Here is an 18,189-nt window from a genome sequence, read left to right as displayed (position 1 = left end):
GAGCTCCATTAGTGGTACATTAAGAATGAGAATTTAAACACAAGAAAGTCCAGCCAACTCCTTCACTGGTATAATTGGACGTCTTCACTGAAGTCAGTGCAGCAATGCTGATTTACACCAGCCAAGGATCTGGCCTAGAATGTGCGTTGCTGTGGTAGTGCCTCTACTTACCCAGGACATGCTAATTTCACCAAAACTGAATAACTGAATATATTTTAATATTGCAGCTGAATGTCAGAATTGCCCATTCTATTTGCTTTACTTAGGGACTGAATCTGCAAAGACTTTCACACATGCTTAACTTTATGCAATGTGAACAGTCCCACTGAATGCAAGAGGACTATAATGTGTAAAGTTAAGGACATGCACAAATCTTTGCCTACATCTGTAAGCTCTTTTCATGTTATGGATGTACAAGTCCTAGCACAACAGGACTTTAATCTCTTGTTGGTGTCGCTACGCACTATTGTGATATAAATGGGTAACTAATAAAATAATACAAATGTATTAACATATGGTATTCAATCCATTGCAGTCTGTGATGAAAACAGTTAAAAAAAGGTTTTATTCAAGTTGTTCAGAAGTCTAACAAGTCAAAATGAAAACTGCAGTATGAAGTATCTATATTTAAAAATATAAACAAAAAATACATTTGCATTACATTTTGTCCAACAATACCAAATCTTTAACATTGTGCCTTAAATATAAACAGTTATATATAATTTATATTAAATTAATTATCTTGATTCCCTGAATGAGTAGGATTTAATAAATCAACTGAACTAATGATTTAATTCCTCAGATATAAGCAGTTTCTGTATACTGGTAAATTAAATAAAACACCAATTAACAAATCATATACAAACAAATCAGACCCCCAGTCTCTATTGGCCAATGTTTGTTTAAAACAGTAACAAAGTCATTGGCCTTCTCTGAATATGAAAAAAATTCAAGGACAGGGCACGCACAGAAACCTTATCTGGATCAAGGACAGGGCACGCACAGAAACCTTATCTGGATCAAGGAATGTGAAGATCCTATTTTCCTCCTCTACTTCCTCAGTTTCCCAATTTTGCCCATTAAAAGGCAAGTCGTACGTGCTCAACATACATGCTTTTTAGGGGGATTATAATAATTCAAACACACTCACCTGTGCTAAATGCATACCAAAGACCTAATTATTTTCATAAATATATACAGCATTCATTAAACTGGGCTGCTGATAGGAAACATCCCATTTAAAGTGCATCACAGTGTACATAAAATTGGTATGTGTCTTATTTACATCAGCGCACAGACACTAAAACAGAAATACCTACTTGGTCATTTGCCTACCCCAGCCAGCGCAGGACCATTCTGTACAGTATGGTCTTGCTCCAGTCTAATTTTGCTTTCTCCAATTTAATCTGAAATATCTCAAGAAACTGAGGGGTTTAGCAAAACCAGCAGAGGGGACAGCATGGTTCTAAGGCTCATGAGCCGTAGGGCCGAGATATTAGTGCAGAGAGCAGGCATCGTGGTCTCAAATGTGAACGAAATCCATTCCACCTGCATAAATCCTGAGAAATTCGGGAGAGCCTGGAGGGGGTCAGGGAGATCAAATCCACTCCCACAACCCAGTGTCAAAGTGAAGAGCTGCTGGTGAGCCCCTCTGTAGCTGCTGCTACTGCAACTCCAGCCTGTAGGCTGCCACAACGGCCACAGCCTCTCCAGAAGTGTGTAGGGGGTCACAGGATCTGCCTAACCATAGATGTGGTGGCCCCTCCTTTGGGCTGACCGCTTCTTGGCTTTTTGGAGCAGCATATGTGGGGCTGCCATGAAGACATTATCAATAGTGCATAAGGGCTGTGTGATATTTTTTCATCCCTATAAGTCAATTGTTTGCACCCTTTTCACTGTGAATATGAACATATAACTTAGCCAGGAGATGCTGGTATTGGACGCAAAGTTCAGAATGAAAATTCTTAAGCATATGCTTATGGAACCACTGCCTTGAAACTTACAGAGCTTAAAACCTCCACCACTATGGGCTCTAAGAAAAACATCTAATCAAAAGTTCTTTTGAGAGAGATCTTTTTAAGAACTCCTATTGTATCAACGACCAAGCTGTCAAAAATGTCTTCAGTTACTCTCATCTTCACAGCTAATTCATCCTCAGCATAGTCAATCCACTGAGATTCTTCTTTGTGGAGCTCCTGAATCTAAAAATATAGCATAGACATAAAGGTTGACATCTAGAAAAAGGACTTGATCTTGCAAGATGCTGAGCAGTTGGTCTGCTATTCAGAAAAGCAACTTCGCACATGTTACCTTAAGCACAGTTCCTTTGAAGTCTATTGGAGAAGTCACACATTTAAACGCCTGTTTAAAGTCTTTGCTGGCCCAAGACCAGGGTGCTCAGCACCTTGCAGGATTGAGCCCCATGAGCAGACTTAATTCTGCATTCAAACAGAAAGCTAAATAAAATGAACTAATTCAAGGCCAAAACTTAGGAGTTTTTGAGTAACTGCAATTCCCATTGAAAGCAACCGCTAGAACATGTAATCAAATCCATCAACTGAGCCGTAATGCTTTGACAATGCTGGATTATTATTGTAAATATAAAGACAGGAGAGTCATAACATTCAGTACGCTATTTAAGTAAATGTAGCTCTGTCAGTAAGGAGTGTAGATTTAATATATATAAAATATAAAAGGTCTCCATTAGGCTTACCAGAATAAGATCCACTCGGTCCCTCTTACAATTTCCATACTTGGTCATATTAAGGAGTTTCCTCTTCATCTCCAAACTGTTCTTTTCCAAGTTCATTATCTTAATAATTTCTTTCTGAATAAATGACTTTGAAATACAAAAATAAAAGGCTGAACTGTAATGCTGTGCATATAGGATTTGTCACTGATGTGGAAGTGGCAAATGAGAGACGTTAATTTGATCTGTAAAATTCAAATTCAAAATCTGGAACTGTCCCTAAGTTTGTGGGTTTGGTGTGGGATGTGCTGAATTCTGGGTTTGGGCTCAAGGTCATCATTACTGAAAAACACATTTTTAAAGTGAGAATACTTTAAAGGCTATATCTCTGATTAAAGCTGACTAAGAGATTTAGAGGCCCAATTCCCATTTCTTTTAACGTAAAAACATCTCCGGGCTGTAGAATATGTGCCTGCCACTTAATTATTCATAATTAAATGCCTTTAGAAGTCTATGTGCTATGGGGATTTTGGGATTAGCTGCCCACCTCACTCTATTGTTACGCATGCATTCAGATCAACCCTCTGTATCACCACCTGGGTTACGCTCTTATCACCCTGTTTGCCCAAGTGTTGTACGTTTCCTTACCACTTTACTCATCACACACTTAGAACTCTACACTTTCAGAATTGTGCCCTTTAAATCACCATGATGTACCTTGACCTCACTGATATCTGTTTCTCTGCGAATATGTCTGTAATAGCGAGAATCCAAATTTTGTTTGAGCCAGGGAAGAGGATTTGGATTTGCCATCACCTGATATTCTGCATGCAGCAGCTCATGAGTTAAATCGAATATAACCTGGAACAAAGAGGAAACAGAATAGCAAAATCAATTGAATCTGCCACTGCTATTCTTTCAAAAGTTAATTTAAGGCTAGTGAAAGGGGCCAGACTGACAGCCCTGGAGTCTCCAGACTCAGTGCGAGATTCCCACACACAATTATATTGCTGACATCTCTAAAGCGGGTATGATTATGCCACCTGCTAGTGGCCGGAATCTAAAGAACATATGAACCCTCATACTAGTCGCTATCAGCACAGCACTATCCGAGCACCTACTGTGCAAGTATGCATGGTTTAGGCACTGCTGCTATTTTACATGTAATAGTTAACAGGGGGGACTGAAAATCATGTTGGTTTTGTGCGTGTTCCAATGGACGGCAACAAAATAGTTGTCTCACATCAGTGCAATCTAGATTTTATTTCACTATAGCTTAATAAAAACAATGTATTAACTCTTCATTTTTCTGTACCTGTTTTGATCTCCCTTTGCTATAGTCGGTACAGTTCGACTGAAGGTAGGCGCTCCTTAAAATGCAATTTTCATTTTTAAAAAATGGGAAAAAGCAAACTGCAGTTAATGCTTTAAAAATACCTGATTGTAAATCCTCTTGCTTTCTGCTTCCAGATCGTCATCTGAGATGTCATTACATTCAAAATTCTTTGGCACATTGATCCTCCTAGAATTTGAACAAATGTTTTGAGGAGTCCATAGTTCATCTACTGCATGTGCAGACAGTATCTTAACGTGTGAACTATTATGTGGTACCACCAGAGGAACCTCCATTGTTTTCTTCCAAGGAGCTGAGTGCCAGTGATCTAATCTATGCTGAGTTTGCCTTTGAGTTTTTATCTCCTTGTTATGATGGATTGAATTGAGCTGATCAAAATCTTCAGAGCTTCCAAAAACACCCGCATCAAGGATCTTAATAAGGAACTTGAATGAAAAAAAAAAGAAAAGAAAAAAATCCATTGCATTTACATTTGTATTTTTACACAATTTTAAGAGATATTCAGTTTGCTAATATTTAAAGAGCCATTTAAGCTTAGAAGCTAAGAGCCAGATTCCAGTATAACTGACCCCCAAGCCGATGTACATTAATGCTGCACAAAAGTTTTAACTATAACTGTCTTTTGCTCCATGCACAACCCACCACACCCACACACCTCTGCTGACAGCAGGGGTACTCTGCATGTGAGTCACTCTGCGATGGGTCAGGGTGAGCCTGGTCTATGCAAGAATCATGCTGAGCATGTCCCCTGATCCTTAATTGCCTCTGTGGAATGCCCCTCCCTGGGCAGAGCATTACCTCAAAGGTTGGAAGGGAGCGAGACTCAGGATTCCCTTGCACATTCCCAAATAGAATTGTTGTTCTCTTGACATTATATAACTTACTGATGGCAAAAAAAAACAACTGGACAAGCACAAAGATCTGCCTGCAGATACCCACCTGCAGGATCAAGGCCTAAACAGCTATATCTAGAAGACAAAGAAACTCCTGAGTCTAAACTTACTGGCAAAGTGCCTTGAGGAATTTCAGAAGATACGTGAAGCATCGTGTCTGCTTTAGCTTCTTGTTTCCTTTTAATTTTCTTATATTCTTTCACTGCATCATCTACAAATTTAGTGACAATTTTTTCTGCTACTGTTTGTGCTGTGTGAGGCCCATGAATGCTAAGTGTATCAAAGTCACATAGTAAGACTCCCAAAACTTCAGCTGATCGCTCTGATAAGCTAGTGCTGTGATTGCCTTCTTTTCTTAGGCCTTTAACATGATTCCGCAGTTCTCTTTCAAAGGCACTCTTATATTTGTGTTCGGTTGTATCAGAAAATGTACTTAAAGTGTCATACAAAAGTTTTTTTGTGAGTTCATTTGAGATATCATCAGCCAGTTTATTTCTTTCTTGATCTTTCAACAAGCAACTAATATGTTTGCTCTTGTTTATTTCTTCTGTGTTACTGTCTTTATTTCTCATTGGAAGCACATCTTCTGCAATTGTCTCTTTCTTTATCTGTGTTAGTTCTGTTGTTTCCTTCTCTGATTCTAAACATATTAAGTCAGCTTGACAAGTGAATTCATTGGACATATACTGATCATTGGTAGGAAACTGTCCTTTGGGCTCTTTTCCTGATGGCATGGACATGTGTGATCTAGACTTGTTTTCTTTCAGTGCTGAACCTCTTGCACTGTATGTGTCTTCAGGTTTCTGCTCTGTATATCCTGTTCCCTGCTCGTTATCATCAGCATGTTTGTAGTCCCCCCTGGATGATCCATCATCAGAGAATGAGTCTTCATCCCCTGAGTAATCAGAACTCTTTTCATTATCCTCCAAGAGATGTGAAATTTGATCAGGTCTGACAAAGATGCCAAAATATTTAGCGCACATGAAGTATTTCACTCCTCCATAAGTTCCATCATGATCACCTTCTGGTTTGTCAAGTGCCACCCCAGCCCAATAACCTTCATCGAAAGAGGTACATCCCTTGAACATCAGCGTACCTTGCTGGATGTGCTTCACTAATACTCTGTCTCCAACTTCAAATGATAATAATGGGTCATCATTATATTCCTGAGCTTTGGACAGTGTTAAAAATGGCTTGCTTTGTTTCTTTAAATGTTCCGGCCTTTTAATGGCTTGACCTGAAGAAGTGGGACTTGACACACAGAGTGAGCCTAAAGGCTGCAATGTTGTCTCGTTTTCCGCTGTCACATGTTCTAATAAGTCCTCCTTTCCACCTGAAATAATTTCTTTACCCCAACAACATCCAGAGAGAGTCCCATCCTGAGCTGAAACAACATCCATTAACTCTGGAGGTGGCGGGGGCAATTCTTCAGGCATAGTGCTGTCACCTAATGAGGGTAACTCGTCCATTTGTCCTGACATGTCTTCATTCAGAGAATAGTGTGAATCTCTCATCTCGGAGAATGTCATTTGTTCTGGTGGAGAAGGGAAGTCTTCTGTGCTGAAGCTAATGTCCCCACTTTTTATCCCACCTACCTCTTCTGGGGGTGTGGGAAGGTCCTCACTGCACAATGACAAATCCTTTTTATTAGATGATGGTAAATCAACACTTCCATAGGACAGCACTTCATCAACAGGAGACAGTATTTCTGACAAGGTATCTTTATCAATAGGAGGCAGAACCTCATCACTGATAAAAATCATATCATCTTCACTCTCCGAAGGGTAGCGCCTTGCTTGTGGCACTTGCTTTTTGGGGGCAATAGAACAAAGCGGGCCTATCTCAGGTTTCTTGAAGGTTTGACTTTCTCTTGCTAAGTTATTTTGATTTTGTGCAGTCTCGCTTTGAAAGGTTCGTGCGTCAAATGAACTGACTTCAGCTTCTGTAGGAGCCTCTTTAGAACTTGTGGCCATTGATAAGTGTGGAGATGCAATTTCATTTGGTTTATTGGAGACGTGTTCTTCCGTTAAAAGTTCTGTGTGATTAATTTTAGCTTCTGACGAGTCTCTGGAGGCTAGTGAAGAGTCTACAGGAAACAATGGCATCTGATCATTTGTCATGGATTCTTTAGGTGGAAGCAATACACAGTTATTGAATTGCTCAGGAACAGCATCTAGATGCTTCAGGGAACTTTCGGGTGGAAACCACTTGAACGCTACTTTACTCTGACCAACAGATAAATCATAACTTTCATCATCCTTTTCCGCTTTGCTAGTTGCAGAACCCTGTTGTTCAAAGGTCTCCTCAGTACAAAAATCATCATTATACAATAAGGAGCTAGATGATGAATCTGAATCCTGCTCAGATTTTCCCTGAGAGGGGATCTTGTTTACACTGCAGTTTTCTGAGCAAGGCAGTAGAGCTGAAGCTTCCAAATACGGCTTGCTCCTTCCATTAGCAGTGTTATCAAACTGAAAGGAAAATGGTTCTTCTCTCCCTGAGGCACTTAGCGTTGGCTTTTCGCTGTTTGAGGAAGTGACAGAATGTGATTTATAAGCACACTCATATTCTGAAACATCTCCAAGACGTTTTTCAGAGCCATGAAAGAGCGATGAGGCCTCACGATTGCAATCATCGTGGGGCACTTGTTCATCACATATATCACGGGCTAATAATTCATTTCCGTCACTTACTGCTACCTGTGCCTTTGTCAAAGGGTTAAGAAACACAACAGCAGCATCATCACTACCACACAGTTGTTGCTGGATGGTAAACTCCTCAGGGAGGCTGATATCTGTGTCCTCAGCTTCTAATTCAGAGTCTGAAACGAAGCTTTCTGCGACATAGATCCGAACCGCAGTCACTTTATGAAATTCAGGGAGGGAGTGGTACGAATTTACACTCTCACATCTCAGAGAGGAGTCGTGTGATTCAGTGGATGATCCTGTGGACCCTAGTCCCCCTGAACATGTTTTCAAAGCAGGCTCTTCATCAGAGGGATCACATGGATCGTTGTCCACAGGCTTAATCAACTGGTTGTCCTCAACAGGATTTTTCTCATATGGTGCAGATACTTTCGCTTCTTCTTCGTTGACTGGAACATCTGCCAAAAATCAGTGATCATGACAGTCATTTAGTTTTATTTTAAATGGTTAATGTCAAGTACTTGAGCCTTCAAATCCTGCAATCCTTTACTCCTAGGGCCTTTGCTCCCTTACTTCAATCAGTCTCGATCTGGGAGAGCCTGTGGGGAGCCAGCCACAGGACTGGGGTCTAGTCTCTTTCTTTTCATTCTGCTGTTTGCAAGAATCTTTTAGAAATTTGCAAACAACATTTCTCACTCTCCAGGTATTTGACTTTTTTCCATCTGGCAAATACTGATTTTTTGATATAATATATATGTAGCACTTTCCTACTCAAACTATACCTTCTACCCACAGTTATATTTTTCATTTCAAAGTCAATAAAACTAACAGTGCAGTCAAGGCAAGCACTATTTTTAATATCAAATTGTGCATACATTTAAAATAGGCCAGATAACACTAAAGAGCTAAATAATATAATGAGTGAGCAAATATAACAACCTCCAGTACGGGTACTCAGCAGGGTTTAGATCCAGGACTCTCACCACCAAAGCATAGACCTCTATCATCTGAGCTAAAGGAGTAATTCCACTACCTGGTAGCAACAGTAGGCTGTTATCTTTTATGAGGACTGGCTGCTAAAGGGGGATTTGACTCACCTGCAAGTGTTTTTGTGATGTACCCCTAACTGGAGACAGAGCAATTAATTCACCTGGTTGCACCTCTTACTTCTTCTTCTTATTTATTTGTATTAAGCCCAGCTGGGGAAGGAACTGTGTGGGGACCATAAAGGGAGAAAGCCGAGGCTGCTGGAAGAGAGGGGAAGAACTCTGCAGTCCATCTCTATCTGGTAGAGAGTGAAGGAAGGACTTAGAGAGAGGCAGATGAGCAGCAAGCTTAGGAAGGGGCTGTGGGAACGGGCCTGAAAGAAGGCCAAGGTAGGATGAAATCCAGGGAGATAGCAAATCTTAGCTGCTCACCACAAGGTCCCTGCCTGGACTGGAACCCAAAGGAGAGGGAGGATCTGGGGTCCCTTCCGGTCCACTGGATAAGGTGGTATGGAAACACCCTGACACAAGGGAAGAAGGACTATGGAGTTTAGAGCTAGACCTCCAGGGAGAAAGCCCTGGGAGGCATCACTGCAAAAGAGTGGAAGGACATCCCTGCAGAGCCTGGGAAGGGGTGAAGAGCCCGCAGACGAGCGAGCCTGGGTAGCAGCAAAGAGTTATGTTCATTCGAGTTTAGTTTATTGGACTCTGTGTTTACCGTGGAAGGGGTGAGACTAAACATGACCTGACTGAAAGGCTGAGCTGCGAGAAGATGCTGGCCATCACAGGGTTGGAGCAACTGTTAGCAGGGAGAGCTAGAGGAGGAGAGTCTGCTACTCCCACATCCAGCCATACAGGGGCGCACCAGCCCTGAGTCAACCCTTCTGCGGTGTTACACAAACACACAAACTTTATTGCAAAAAATTGGGTTTCTTACCTTGCAGTGGAAGGATTTTAGACACCTGCAGTTTTTTTACACCCACGTAAGTGATGTCCGAGTCTCGTTTGGAGTCCACATTTGTCCTGAAAATACAGTCACACACTTGCTGGATTTAAAGTATCTTTCCAGTCAATTTAGAAAGAACTTGGCATCCATTAGTATTTAAATCCTGTATTTGGGTGATGTTAATGAATGCTGGATGTAATGTTAAATATGTCAATCATTGTCTACGCACAATAAATAAATGTGCTGGTAAAGACAAAATGGTATTCCTTCTTTTTTAAACTGTGTTCTCAGACACTTATGGCCTGATTCAAAGCCTTCTGAAGTCAATGGGAATCTTTCTATTGACTTCAGATGATTTTGGATTAGCTCTTAGCAGTAATTTCTTATACATGTAAACTGGAAGTCAATGTACATTTTGCTTATGTGAAGGTTACTTCATCAGACCCATAAAACGATTCCGCATAAACAAACTGTCATTTTCAACAGGAGGAGTTAATGCCTTCAGTATCCTGACCCATTATGTTGCATCTTATATGATCTTCAGGCACGTGTATACTATAAGCATAGATTAGGGCCAAATGTTCCCTTGGCTATATGGCTCTATGGCTCCCAACGGCTGCAATGGCATTTTCATACTGGCCTCCAAGTGCAGGACTTGCCCCTTATATCTAAGTCTGTTTAACCTGGAAGAATAATTCCCCCTTGTTGCTCAGCTGTGATTTCATATCATATTGCAATCCATTGCTTTGCATTTACTGTGATTCGACTGCTCTGGAAATCAATGCACAGCCTGAGAGGTCACTCAGCGAATGAGGGGTCTCCATTGGAGCTAAGCAATAGATGGCTCCACCCCCAGACCACAGAATGGCAGTGGAGCTGTTCTGTGCTTTTCCCTCAGTGGGCGTGGGGGGAAGGCTAGTGGATCCCTGCAGAGCTCCGTGGCACACAAGGTGAGCAGACCCTTGAGCAGGGTCCCCATATCCTACTTCCCCCTTTCTGCAGTAGAACCAACAACTTGCATTGGGTCGGGGCTCCCTGAAACCTCCGAAGTTGGGGCAGGCTTTGATCCTCTGTGAGTGAAACAGAATATGGGACAGAAGTCCATGCTCTCAGGGGTTAATGTACCTCTGCTCCTCTGACCGCCTTCCTTTTCCTGTCTGTGATTCCACTGCTGAGGTTCCATCTGAAATCAGCCCTGACCCTCTGTCACCATCATTAGCCTGCATGGTTAAGAGACAAAGGAAGAATCAGCCCCACTGATTATGGAGGAGAAAGAGAATATAAATGGAGAGCTGTATAAGTAGGGCCCTACCCAATTCATGGCCATGAAAAACGTGTCCCGCACTGTGAATCTGATCTCCCCCGGGAAATCGGGCTAGTGTAGGAGAGACCAGATTTCACGGAGCTGGGCAGCCGGAAAGGGGCAACTACTGGCCAGGAGCCCAGCTCCGAAGGCAGCGTTGCCACTGGCAGCGGCGCAGAAGTGACGGTGGCGTGATGCGGTGTTGCCACCCCTACTTCCGCACGGCTGCTGGCGGGGTGCTGCCTTCAGAGCTCCGTGCCCGGCCTGCAGCTGTCCAGCTCTGAAGGCGACAGCACAGAAGTAAGGGTGGAAATACCATGACCCTCCCCATACAGTAGGCTTGCGGCCCCCCTCCCCATGACCCTGTTTGGGGTTGGGACCCCCATGGTTACAGTACCATGAAATTTCAGATTTAAATACCTGAAACTGTGAAATTTATGATTTTTTAAATCCTATGACTGTGACTTTAACCCAAATGGACCGTGAATGTGGTAGGGCCCGACGTATAAGAGTTGTACGGCCACAGTAAGCCAACCTATCAGATTTAAGGGTCATACGTTAACATATCGCAACAAAGTGCCGGCACAAAGAGTTAGCTTTTATGTCACCAGCTTGAGTTCATGCTGTCATGCCGGCTGATTTTGAGAGTTTATTTTGTTGCCCGTTTATCTGGGAAAAAGCCAGTTTTAAAACATAAACAGCAGCCCTGCTACATACCTTGTATGGACTGCAGGAGCCTTCATCTTCTCCTGCAGTCTCTTGGCTTCCTCCTTGCACCCTGTGCACCTTTTCCATTGTCAGTGTATCCCTCTCTAATTCTTCCGCCGAGGAGGAGGTAGCACGACCTACAATACACCGATTATTGGGACACAGAAGGAAGAATCTACGGCCCTGCGCTCTGTGTCAGCAGCACCAGGCTAGCTCTGACCATGAGAATGTAAAGTGGTGCTAGATGTTTCGTATGGCTCTTTTGACCCTTGTACGCAAGGATATTTTACTCCCCCAAGAGCTGTGCTAGCCAAACTGTGTCTTCTACCACTGTTATACATAAAGCTACTAGTCCCCTCTGTCTCTCTGTAGATGGGCTTATGTAAAGCACCGATCACTGCAGTATCTAGCAGATCTGTAGGTAATATCTCTGGCATGTTTTTATAAAAAAAACGGTCTAGTCTAACATGATTCTCAGACAAAAACTACCCCTGTTCACACTGGGAAGGACAACCATGCCAGCGCTAATGAAACACGTTTGTACTATGTATAGTTTGCTTCTGAAAGCACTACATCAAGTGTTTGGGCAAGATTGATAAATATATTCTGAGTGGTGATGTTTGAAGAGTGCTAAGTATTTCCCATGGAAACACTGGAAAGAAACAACAAAATATCCATTCCAGTCACAGTTTTCCATGGAAATTTTCAGTTTTTCAAGGAAAAAAACAAAACCATTTTGTTTTTTCTCCTCCTTTTTTTCCATTTCTGGAAGGAATAAAAGAGAGAAATGATTTGGGCATGAGAAAAGATCTAGAAAACAGGATGTTAAACTTAAAAGTGAAGGATAAGAGAAGGGTTGAAAGACCCAGACGAGATGGATGGATATTATCCAGAAGGATGTGATTAGCTGCAGAGTTTCCAATGAATGGCATCAGGAGAGACTGAAATGGAGAAAATGGACTCAAAGACACAACCCCATATAGATGGGACTAAACCTAGAAGAAGAAGGTAAGAGAATGGAGTGAAAGGGGAGAAAAAATGAGAACCAGAACATTCTGTATTTTTCAAAATTTGGCAAAACCATTTAATCGAAAAACTATTTTTTTCTTGAAAAAAGTGTAACAAAAATGTTTTGACCAGCTCTAATTCCAAGTCTGAGAAAGCCTCAGTAATCTTCTACCGTCAGCAAAGAAGGAGCCAGCTAGGTAGCACTAGCAGAAAGCAAAATACCTGTCCTGTGCAAAAGTGTTAACAGTTAGCCAATGGCAAACCTAGGTAATGAAATAGAGCTGAGCCTCTGGACAGGAATGCAAATGAGGACAAAACACTAAATGTGAAATCCTGGCCCCATTGAAGTCAATGGAAAAATTCCCATTGACTTCACTCACTTAAAATGTGACTACCCACATGCTCAGAGTTAGGCATGTACTTAAGTACCTTGTTGAAATGAAGCTTCTACTAGGCCTATGTAATCTGGATCGTTTTTATAAAAAATAATTACACAAATGAATTGAGCATTCCTCATCATGGGTTCTGGGTGAATTTGATGCAATTAAGAGACTCCATGAGTAAAAATGATACAAATGAGAACTGATGTGACCATAAATATACATATTTATAATACTGAGACTCTGCATACACAGAACTATATAAATGATATAACTGTCTCGTATATAAAAAGCCAGTTTTATTTGTTGTAAGTTGAACTGGGAGCAAGAAATATGAACTGAAGATAAAACCTGGAAACAAAAATAACTCCAGTATGTCCTGTCAAAGTCTATCTTCAGCTGATCTATGTTCTTTTAAGATGCAGACCTTTAAATTATTTTGAAAATACCTCAAAATAAAGTAAATTGTTAATGACACAATCCAAATAAGTTATGATTTTGTTCTGAGAAAGCAGTATAATCATCTCTCATAATAACCCTTAGACAGATCTCCAACATCTTGCCTGAAGGTGATTTATACATTCGGTACAGTGAGCAAGACACTTTGGTAATAAATGAGAAGACTGTCTCTCTTTCTGTCTATATTAAAGTTTGATTGAAGCACCCGAAACAGATTGGACATAATAGCATTAAATATGATTTACCAGTTCCTTGAAGAGTATTTTCTATTTGAGCAAGGCATAAGCTACATCAAGTGGAAAGTATCCCCAAACCTTTCATTGTAAACTCACTGTCATGGGAATTAATATCCTCATTGTCTTTAGGGGCTGGTGCTCGGTTTGAAACAAACTTCTTTTCCTTATGATCGGAATCCTAGAATGTAAATGTTCAAAGGTCAGAGTTAGTATCAGTAAAAGGGGAGAGAGAGAGGCCAGGTCTACACCACAGACCTATATCAGTATAACTATACCCCTGAGTGATGTAGCTACACTGACCTAACCCCCCACGTAGACAGCACCATATCAACAGGAGAGCTTCTCCCGCCGACCTAGGTACTGCCTCTCGCGGAGGTCGATTAACTGTGCCGATGGGAGAAGCGTCTTCACTATAGCACTTCACTATGGTGACACAGCTGTACATGAAGACAAGCCCAGACTCTCTGCAGTTGGGAGATTTGGCACAAAGCCAGTTAAGCTATGTCTACGTTGCAAAGAAAAACCCACAGTGCCAAGTCTCAGAGCCTGGATCAACTGACATGGGCTGTGAGGCTATAATTAGCAGTGCAGACATTCCCGCTCACGCTGGAGTCCAGACTCAGAGACCTTCCCCCCTTGCCTGGTTTCAGAGCCCCAGCTGCAGCCTACATGAGAACAGCTACACTGCTGTTTTTAGTCTCCCTGCCTGAGCCCCACCAGCCCGAGTCCATTGACTCAGGCTCTTAGACTGGGCACCGCGCGTTCTTCTTTGCAGCATAGACATACCTCAGAGTATGTCTACACAGCAGCTTGGAGCATGCCTCCTGATCCGGATAGGCAGATTCACGCTAGCGCCGCTCAAGCTGGCATGCTAAAAATAGCAGTATAGAGGTTGCTGCAAGGGTGGCAACCTAGGCTAACCACTTGAGCTGGTTCCCACAGGGCTGGGCGGGCTTGGACTCGGGCGGCTAGCCAGAGCCATTGCCCGGGCAGCAATGTCCACACTTCTATTCTTAGCATGCCAGCTCAAACAGTCGGTGTGAGTCTGTCTACCCGGACAGGGAAGCTTGCTCCCAGCTGCTGTGCGTGTATACCTTTAAGGGCCAGACAGTGGCCAGGCCTACAGAGAGACATAAGGAGGCATAAGACACCCCCCCACACACACTCACCCTATGCAACCACCCTGCATTTCTGCTGCAGGTGGGTGGTGTGGATAATGACCTGCTGGTATGAGCATGTAATAGTAATGTAATTGAGCATGTAATTACTGCCCTTGGGAGCAAGGGAGGGGAAGGTTAGGTCGCTGGTTAGGCCACACAGCATTTAAGCCTCAAATAAACAACACACAGCACAAGGGAGCCATATTTTCAAACCAGTTACCCTTAGTAAATTTAACCTAGCAAGTGATAAGAGCTCCTGCTTATAAAGCTATTCAAGATCTTAAATGGTGGAATTCACCGTTGTGCAGAGGGGCCAGTATGAAGCCAATGCACTACTTCATCCCTGTTTGGACTGGCGCATAGGCCTTGGGGTAGAATTATTGCAGTGGCCATGTGGTCATAAGCGGTCACAGGATCTCAAAGAAGGATGTGCTTACAAGAAATTCATGGGGGTTGTCTTCTATCAGAACAGGGGTGAGTGTAGCTTCATCCGTTGCGGCTGAATTTGTGTGTTCCGAATGTAAGAGAGCATGACGCCTATCATTAATCTCTGAAAGACATGAAGTTCTTAAAGTTACAATGGTGTATTTTTATGCATGGATAAGTTAACTTATACTTTCTTTTTTTGTTAAATTCAACACAAATTTTTCGTGGTTTACAAAAAGTGTATTTAAGTAAACTTTCTAAAAAAGATTTTGCCCCAAATATTCCTTGTCTGAATAAAAATCACCCCAACAGAAGTAGCAGCAACTAACAGTAATACTTAATACCATTCAAACATTTACTGTCTAATCACACAGCTATTTGTACACCCACCCTATCCATTTCATTAATTGACTAGCACACCAGTCTCCAGCTATACAAAGCTATCCTTCCTTTTTGGGGTTCAACAAAAGTACCTCTGTTTTTGTTAGCCAGGAAGTGATACTCAAGGATGGGTTGTTTATAGTGCAAGCTGGTTTTTAGCTAGTATTTGTTCTATTAAGAAAAGGACCCATGGATATTGTCAACCCTCATAAGAGTTCATCTTGCACAGTGAGTGTTTGTGTGTAAGAAAATAGTGATCACATTTTCCTGTGGGAGATACCATGAGATTTCCAGCCTGGAGAAACAACGATGATTTACAGCAACACTTAGATGCAGCTTTGCCAACATCTTAGAGCCTCTATTATTTTTTTACTGTTAAAAAGAGACAACCCGTGCCTGCCAATAGTGAGGGTGCAGAGTGAGGGCAGCTGGCTTCAGCAGTGTTACTGAGCACGCTCAGTCTATGTGAGCATGCTCAGTACAAGCTAAGCAGCAAATCTAGGGGCGGCACGTGACCCTGCATGTCCCCCCTCCACACGTCGCCTCTGCTGTCAAAGGGTGAAACACCTCTTTGCAGGGGCTTGGGGTCCAAAGTGAAATACTCTTTCAAAGTACAAATTTCATTTTGGGTGAAAATTTTACCCCCATGCAGAGAGCTAGCACAAGACTTTTGTATCACTTAAGGCCAGCTTAAGCCCCATAGCTTTACACTTTCTGGGTGCAATTACTGGAGTCAATGAAAGTTTTGCCATTGACTTCAATAGGGCCAGGAGTTCACTCTCTGAATGCAATGCAGATGACACAAAATATATGGGGTGCATTATGAATCATAAACCTGGAACATAACCTCCGGACATGCGTATCAACTGTCTGCCAGCCCAACATTATCAAGCTGCATTCTGTATGCTGCAACCAACTGTGCGGCACATAAAATGTACTGCCTGTCTGCAAAAGACCCATTTGTATTTATACTATCTTCTGGTTCCAGCACTCTTTAGCTTCTCATGTTGTGATTTCATGGCCCTAAAGAAACCAGTTTGACATCTATTTAATTCCCCTAGAACTAGTGTTTAAATCTATCCTCTTAACTTATAAGAGTGAAACCATTCTGCAGTGGTTGACGCTCCCTAGTAACTCTTGAGTAGACCATAATCCAGAAATCCAATCTGGCGATGACAAAAACATGGATAATTGTGGCAAGGTCTACTTAGGACACCAAAATGTAGCAAACCTAGTCCAACAGAAATATTTTACATTGGTTCAAATGAGGGTTGAGACTTACACTCATAGACTTTATGGCCAGAAGGGTCCATCACGATCGTCTAGTCTGAGCTCCTGCACATTGCAGGCCACAGAACCTCACCCACCCACTCTTGTAACAGACCCATAATCTCTGGCTGAGTTACTGAAATCCTCAAATCATGGTTTAAAGACTTCAAGTTACAGAGAATCCACCATTTACTCTCATGTAAACCTGCAAATGACCTGTACCCCATGCTGCAGAGGAAGGCAAAAAAAACCCCAGGGTCTCTGCCAATCTGACCTCGGGGGAAATTTCTTCCCGACTCCAAATGTGACTATCAGTTAGACCCTGAGCATTTCAGCAAGACACACCACCAGCCAGACACCTGGGAAAGAATTCTCTGTAGTAACTCAGAGCCCTCCCCAACTAGTGTCCCACCACCGGCCGTTGGGGATATTTGCTACCAATAGTCGCAGATTGCCTGTAATGCCATTGTAGGCAGTCTCATCATACCATCCCCTCCATAAACTTATCAAGCGCAGGCTTGAAGCCAGTCTTGTGGCCTTGAGTTAACTGTCCCCTTTTAACAGATCATTTAAAGTGCTACATGGAGGGTTTCAGCTTTCAACTTCTACCACGTTTGCTTGTTTTGACTGAGTGGTCATGCCACTCAATTGGGATGGTTCTGGCATGGAAGCTTTTGTATTGCATACCTGTGTTTTCAGAGTCTTTATCCATCACGAATGGGCCTGTGCTTTGATCACTGGAATCACATGATTCCTTGTCCATTGTTTCAAACACCGCAGGGTCTTGTGCTCCTGACCATTGCTTCCACCTCTGAGGCACCTCTGCCTGTTGCCTGCATTGCAGCGATGTTTTCTCTTTCTCAGTAGGAAATCTGTACACAATTAGACAAGCAATTAATGATTTCAGGTTGGATTCATGGTTGCCAATTAATCATGACAAACCCAGGGGAAGTCAATAAAGGTACGTATCAAAGGCTACTGCAAGTCCTTCTTAGAGGCTGGAGAATGCTTATGTGGGTATAGTTGTAGAAAGAGCAGCAGAATATTGAAGTCAGTAATACTCCCTGCATGGAGCATTTGCTTTTCCATTCCAAATACAGTTAGCAAAAAAATGGCATTTTGCCGTCATCTCATCTATTGCTGGGTTTTGCATAGCTGAAATTCCCACCCTCTCATCCATACACAGTGGAAGACTAAAAAAATAAATAAATCAGCAGCATCAAGGAAAGCAAAGTATAGGACCAAATTCTAGCCCTTGATGCCCACATGCTGCTCCCACTCAAGTCAGCAATGATTTGCTAGATTTCAACAGTTATTTTATATGAAAAAATCTAACATAACAAATC

General features: G+C 42.2%; 1 protein-coding gene across 1 annotated transcript in view; it reads right to left on the bottom strand.

Moving 5' to 3' along the window:
• Positions 1–542: 542 nt before the first annotated feature.
• CCDC187 (coiled-coil domain containing 187) overlaps positions 543–18,189 on the bottom strand; it is a 70,206-nt gene continuing 52,559 nt past the window's right edge. The window contains exons 24-34 of the mRNA XM_037879911.2: positions 17,531–17,715; positions 15,205–15,317; positions 13,704–13,785; positions 11,534–11,661; positions 10,639–10,733; positions 9,505–9,590; positions 5,047–8,039; positions 4,127–4,468; positions 3,407–3,550; positions 2,714–2,839; positions 543–2,201 (exon numbers count right to left, since the gene is read on the bottom strand). Of these exons, the coding sequence (XP_037735839.1) occupies positions 2,046–2,201; positions 2,714–2,839; positions 3,407–3,550; positions 4,127–4,468; positions 5,047–8,039; positions 9,505–9,590; positions 10,639–10,733; positions 11,534–11,661; positions 13,704–13,785; positions 15,205–15,317; positions 17,531–17,715 (4,450 nt within the window). The 3' untranslated portion in view covers positions 543–2,045. The remainder of the gene's footprint in view (positions 2,202–2,713; positions 2,840–3,406; positions 3,551–4,126; positions 4,469–5,046; positions 8,040–9,504; positions 9,591–10,638; positions 10,734–11,533; positions 11,662–13,703; positions 13,786–15,204; positions 15,318–17,530; positions 17,716–18,189) is intronic.

The sequence above is a fragment of the Chelonia mydas genome, chromosome 16 (genome assembly GCF_015237465.2).
Source record: "Chelonia mydas isolate rCheMyd1 chromosome 16, rCheMyd1.pri.v2, whole genome shotgun sequence".
NCBI lineage: Eukaryota > Metazoa > Chordata > Testudines > Cheloniidae > Chelonia > Chelonia mydas.
Note: the sequence above shows the minus strand (reverse complement) of the source record. Positions and strands in the feature narration are given on the sequence as shown.